The sequence below is a fragment of the Thunnus thynnus genome, chromosome 9 (assembly GCF_963924715.1).
Source record: "Thunnus thynnus chromosome 9, fThuThy2.1, whole genome shotgun sequence".
In the NCBI taxonomy this organism is placed as follows: domain Eukaryota; kingdom Metazoa; phylum Chordata; class Actinopteri; order Scombriformes; family Scombridae; genus Thunnus; species Thunnus thynnus.
Window position 1 is genome coordinate 2,617,210 of NC_089525.1, and position 6,695 is coordinate 2,623,904.

The window sequence follows — 6,695 nt, forward strand, 5'->3', positions numbered from 1 at the left end:
AGGTCAAATCAAAAGGTCGCACCTCTTGACTCAAATGTATCAAAGCATTTAATTACAGATTTCTCTTTTCTTCAGTGTTTTTAAATTAAAAAAAACAAGCTGTTGAGGTATAAAAATAGAGTGTCTCAACCCCTGTGTGCTGGCGTTAATGAGGTGCTCAGATATGGTGATGTGTGTATATGTTCGTACTGAACAGAGACTGAGACTGCTCATCCACTGGGAGCCTGTGTTTTTACAGTGCTCACTTCTCTCTGTTGTTTGGTGTGGAGAGGATGCATTGTTGTGTGCTTCCCCTCAGAATTCAGCTGAATGTGGTCTTAGTGCTCACAGTGCCAACTCCTGCAAGTACAGAAATATGTCAACTTTTAAGTTTTTAGGGGACACAAGGGACAGCGTACCCGACTGTAGCTTCACTTTGATGGGAGCCTGTCCCTCAATTTTTTAATGCTTGGACAGACTAGTACTTGTATCAATGCTTCAGGTTGTAGTTCCATATTTAATGCTGGAGCAGCTGTATTCAGTGGACCAAAATTATTTCAATAGTGTTATGACCCAGCTCTTAGGCCATGACAAAATAAGAGTAATGCACACAGTTGTATTGAAAAGTCAATCAACTATGTTTACTTTTGAAAGAACAAATTGCAATAAAATGTGCTTATCAAATGTATGAAATGGTCAGTCAGTAGTGCTGGTGAGTGGGTGTGTGAATGTGTAGTGTTGTATGGTGTAAATATATGATAAGGGCAACAAAACAACCAAACAAACCAAAAAAAAGTGTGATGCAGAAAGAGAGGGAAGGAATGGGGATGGCTGATCTTAAATGCATTCTGTTTGGACTGGCCAGGTGCACCCAGTGGCACTAATACAGTCTCTGGCTACCTGGACACAAAACACAAAACCCCTGCAGCAGCCCAGGGCACCACACAAACCTGAAGGCCATAGCAAAGCCAGAGGGCCATCACTGTAGTCCTGTAAAAATGTACTTTCTGAGTCATTCATTTAGAATTTTCACAACCATTGTAATCTTTTTAACATATCAGATATGAGATATCTTGTTAAGAGGTATCTGCCAAATTTTCACGCCTCCATTACTGTTGCCAAAAATATCACAGAAAATGGCATTATGACCACATTCATCAAACTTGAAATCAAATTTCTAAATGTTGGCAAAATGGGAATCATTGCATTTTCTATCAACTCCCTTCGTGCAAATATATTGAAGATTATGAAGAAAAATCACTGTCCTCTTCTCTTTCTTGACACGTAAACTTTTCCACCTTCGCCAAGCGTAACAATTTGACGCTATTTAAGCTTCTACTTTTTTTTTTTTAATTTCATCCATTTCCTCCCAGATTTTTTTCCTGCACAAATAAAATATGTGAATGACAATTGGTTAATGTAAATGATCTGTCTTAAAATCCCAGCTGAGACCTTATTTTCCCATATGAGACCCTGAATTAGACTGCTATTACTACTACAGATGTTAGGAGACTCCTGTGATGAAGCGATGCAGACTGCCACAGAGTAACATGCACTGGAACGTGAAGAGGTGGATGTAAAGTATTATGAAATCAGGTTGCCCCTTTAATATTAAATGTTAATTAAGGCTCATGTGAACACATTAAAATAAAAGTTGACGTAACCTGAGCATTGACAGCCTGTGAACCGTCAGCAGTGTGGTACAGGTCCATGTGCCTGCAGTGTGGGCACAGTTGGCTTTGCTCACATAAAGACTTCTGCTAGTTGAGTTTAAGCCAGCTTTTTTATGGCTCAGCGCTAAAGTGAAAGCTCCCGGGCATTTTGTCTCCATCCTGCCATCCTCTCATCAGCAGTAAAAGCCCTCCATTTACAGGACAGAGAGCTGAGAGGGAATGCAGTGTGCCACAGGGCAGCGGTTACACAGACAGATTACCTGTAAATCCCACCCAGGGGGAATGGAGAGCAGCCACATCAGCAGACTGCATGCCAAACACACACACACACACACACACACACACACACACACACACACACACACAGCTTGGAGTAAGTCTATAACCACACCAGGCCACATAGGGCCAAGCTACTTCACTCCTGATGCAGGAGGTAAGAGTGTGGTGCTGATGTAGTCTGACTGGCTAATGTGAAATGTGAGTGGACTACCAGGGGAGCAGAGAGTCCACATAAGGTCAGAGAGGTGATGGAAAGTCATAATAATGATTGTGTCGAATGGCAAAGGTCCTAATGTTAGGACTGGATCATCTAACAATGTTAAAATGGACAAAAGGTGAGCACAAATACGTCTAGAACTGCTGAGGCCAACATTAATAACAAAGTAAGTTTTACTGAGCAGACAAAAGAGAGACGGGGAGTTTGTACTCAGAGGAACTTGTGTAGCGTGCTTGTGTAGTTGTTGTACTGTGTGTGAGAGATGCTGACTGGCTGATGTGTAGTGTCCTCTGTCATGATGATCCACTTAATATTTTGTCATGATGTAACCTTACTTTATGTTTGAGATGCATGTAATTATTAGTGCAAGTTGAGCCTGGACTATGCTTTTATTTCTATAAAGTTCATTTCTTTGAATGCTCTGAAGTGTTTTAGCTTGACAGATACATAAATGTGTGACATACAGTAAATATTTAGACTCTGGTGGCTCAGTATAGGAAAGTATAGGAAAATCATACCAATCAGGCAATAAGTCATTCATGTTTCAACTGGTGGCAGCACGCACTACATGGTCAGCTGGATCCAGAAGATGATCACCAGACTGATTGTACATTATCACAACATTTTCATAAACATCCCACTACAGCTGCAGAAAAGATTACACCGATGGTTTCCTCAACCTGACCTTCCTGCATTGCCTTAAGTTTATTAATTATATCATGTTGTATCATATTTAATTCATATTGCTTTATCATTTTACAAATGTCTGTTGTCCAATAGGATTCACAAGTAAATTGTAATAAAAGCTAAAATGAGTTGTGTGAGGTTTTGTTTTAGACAAATGCAGGGTTTTATGATGAAATACCTCACAGTTTATTGCATTAAACATTTTGATTATTATATTTTTAAACTTTTATATGTGATTTTGCATATCTTTGTTATGTGGAGATACATATCAATAAAACATATCAAATTAAAACATATCATCCAGCCCAAACATACATACATTCAGCTGTGAAAAGGTTATTGCATTTACTGAAAAAGGTCTTAGCATAAATTTGATGTGAAAAAGTGTGCAGACACCCTGTGGTGAACACAGTGGAGCATTTAGCAGCAGATATTTTTCTGAAGAGTTGCTGCAGACTAAAACAGAGCTACACACACTGGGAATTTGCAATTTTTTTTGCTTAGTTTTTATTGATAAGGCATGACATTTCAAATTTAAGACATGATGCTTATTTAACATCTTTCCGTGACTGGTGCACCTTTGAGTTTGTAGTAGCTTATAATTCAAGAAAACAGTGGTAACTCGGGACAAGCCTCTCTAAAAACAATCAGTGTCATACTCTATAATAAACCACATTCATCCAGACAGTCTCATGCAAGAACATTTTCATATTCTTATCCTAAAACTCTCTGACTTTTTTATGTGAGGTTTGCTCATAAAAGTACTCCAAGTTGGATTCAACAGACTCTCTTAAGTGTCTGAACTTGTTGAAAATCTCTCATTTCTGCCTGATGAATGTCACCTGTTTATGAGGAGATGAACGTTCATGAGATGTGATCGTTAGCTTAATCAATGCCTCTAAAATGTAAGGCTTCATGTTCAGCTTCTGTTTGTTGGCAAGTTTCATTCACAGAAATGTTACCAAAGAGTAAAAACAAGAATTTCACACCGTTTCCAGTTCTGTTTCCAGATATCAGCAGACAAAAACATAATAAGTTTAGGAGCGTCAGTAGGGGACCTGAAACAATTAGAAAATATTAATACAACGATATAGAGCAGCACTGTAGTGGGACAGAAATAAAGAGGGAATGCTTTGACATGAATGCCTATATATGTCTTTCTAAAGCAAAGCGCTCATGATGGGAGGTGGTCAGGGGATGTGAGTCCCAGAGATTTTAGACAAGAGAATATTACAGTTAATCTTATACTATCAGCTGCAACAGAAGATGATCCTACTGGACAGAGACATGCAGAAAGATGCAGAGAGAAGCAACTACTGAAATGTAGAAGTTGCTGCGCCAAAATATGCCATTATAATAATATGGTGAATTTAGTTTTAGTTATATAGGCTATTTTATTTAGATGATTTTGGTATCATATTTAAACTACAAGTGTTGCTCCCCTGTAAAGACATCAGTGACTGTCTGATCAGGACTCGTATGACAAGTCTGGAGCACTCCTAAATCCCATTTATACCCTTAAGAAAATTCTTAGTATGAAAAAATTGATGAATGCCACAAATTTTCTTAAAAGCACAAATCTGTTTGTATGAGTGTTTCTTGCATAAGGCCTAGTGTTCATATCATGTCCAGTGATTTGCTCTTTCAGGTCACACAGTTAGTGTGGGTTGTTGAGAAGAGAATGGTAATCAGGTGAGCATTTACTGATACATAAATAATCACAAATGGTCACAAAAAATAACTACGTGGATAAAAAATAATTTTCACTTCTTTCAACATGAAAATTTTTTATCAAAACACATTATGTAAACTCACATTTAGCACAGACATACAGTATTTAATTTCCACTCTCTGTAGTAGCAGTAGCAGTTTTAGCAGTAAAATGAGGAACCAGTTTCACTTTTCTGACTTCAGCTCAGTATATATGTGATCTGAAGAGAGCAAAGAGGTGATGTGGTGTGTACGTGCCATTACTGCTCAGCAGGAACGACCTCCAGGAGGATCTGTAAGGTTCTGTTGAAGGAATCTGAGGACAGAAAAAAACATAATGATGTCATCTCTCATTTTATATAAGGAAAACTGCTTGACACATGTTAACCTAATGAGATTGTTTGGTTGGAAAACAAACAAGGAAAAAGATAACCTGGGAATGTGCACATTTTAAGCTACAACAGAAATAAGATACTATTAGCAAAAGTGTGCAATTAGCACATTAGCCAGAGCTTATTAGCATTGCAAAATGAACATGCTTTGTTAGCTGAGGGTTTGCCAGCTTGCTCTCCTTCCATGATTATCTTTGAATTCTTAGGCAGAGTGAGCTGAACTATTTAAGTCTCTATTTTAAGTCCATCAAATAGGACAGAATTCAGTATAATCTGGTTTTAAAATGACATTATACAATCAAAAAAAGGATTTCATAAGGGTTCTCCACAGATAGAGCTCTACCTAAGACCATAACCTTAGGAGATTTTTTTTTCTTTTCACTAGCTTTTGTAAATGTTATTTGAAAGGCAAACACAAAGAACCATTTGTCTGTAAAGAACCTGGGTTTAAAGAAAATGTTTTTAATATTGTAGTCAGAGCCTTCACCAGGCCAAAGTAAGAACGGCATCAAACCAAGGTGGAAGGTGACAATATGATTTTTTTTTTAACTGGGTGTAGTTTTTCAGCTTTAATTTCTTCAAAAATATCCATAAAATGTCCATATTTAATATAGTTGATTTTTTTTTTGAATAACTGTCATAGTTTACTAAGTGAACCCCTTACAGAAATGTTCCACTCAGATATGCTAGGTGGAAGCCTTAGATACAGTTACAGTTCAGTTCCCCATCCGAGAACACTTTTAAGTAATCTTGAAAAGGGTTCTCAACAAGTCAAAGAACCTTCTAGGTTTCAACTTTGCATTTTCTTTTTCTGAGAGTGCTGTCCCAAACTGCTGTGAGGCAGCAAGGTAACTTGCATTTTGCTCCATGTATAGTGTGTTTAGCAACTGCTCCTGAAACATTCCAGCATTATTTTCCAAATGTCTTTACATATTTATCAGGGTACTTCAGGGTAAAAATAAGTAACAATTTTGTAAAACTGAAAAAATAATTAAAATTGAAACATGATGAATTTGATCCTGGGTAACATGAAAGAAAAAGTACAGCAAGACCTTGTGTCCCCAGAATGATCTATCTATCTATCCCAATGTCGTATGTGCAGATGAATGTAAAGATCCATTGTATTAGTGACTGATAGTTATGAGTTACCTAAAGCCCTCTGAAGCCACTTTGGTCTGTGGTCGAAGTAAATGAAGATATAGTAGGCGGGGATGCCAGTAAGGGAAATGGCAAATCCAATCCCTGTGTTGACTGGGTCCGAGTACAGAGACAGGAAGACCATGAAGAAGCATGTGAGACAAAACACCACTGGGATGAAGAGCGGTACCTGCGGAGAAGTTGGGAGTGAGGTATGTTATCACAAAGAGTTTGCTAGATTGAAACATAGCTCATAAGAACAAAGTGGGACACTGTAGGATACATGGAGGGTGTGTGATCTGTAACGTGGTAAATGTTGTGACACCAGTCCAGGTAGGATTCAGTACGGCTACAGGTGTGTACAGGTGTGAAGACACTGACCTTAAAGGGGCGGGGGAGGTCAGGCTGGGTGTATCGGAGGTAGATCAAACCCAGTACTACCACACCGATGAACAGCCACCGCAGGAAGCTCATGAAGTTCAACAGGCTGTAGATATCTCCCACAAACAGCTGGAGCATGGTCATTGGGTACTGCACTCACATACAAACACACACATGCACAGTCAAGACAAGGCTTTGTAACTGATGTTGTAGTTTATGTGGTTTGTGTAGACATTCTTA

General features: G+C 38.4%; 1 protein-coding gene across 2 annotated transcripts in view; it reads right to left on the reverse strand.

The window, feature by feature from the left end:
• Positions 1 to 3,318: 3,318 nt before the first annotated feature.
• Positions 3,319 to 6,695, reverse strand: part of slc7a11 (solute carrier family 7 member 11) — a 28,482-nt gene continuing 25,105 nt past the window's right edge. The window contains exons 10-13 of one of the 2 annotated variants that reach the window (XM_067598511.1): positions 6,456 to 6,605; positions 6,087 to 6,264; positions 4,804 to 4,861; positions 3,319 to 3,893 (exon numbers count right to left, since the gene is read on the reverse strand). In XM_067598511.1, coding sequence (XP_067454612.1) covers positions 4,806 to 4,861; positions 6,087 to 6,264; positions 6,456 to 6,605 — 384 coding nt within the window. In that variant the 3' untranslated portion in view covers positions 3,319 to 3,893; positions 4,804 to 4,805. Of the gene's footprint in view, positions 3,894 to 4,594; positions 4,862 to 6,086; positions 6,265 to 6,455; positions 6,606 to 6,695 lie in introns of those variants that run through there. The other variant, XM_067598510.1, reaches the window with a different exon arrangement.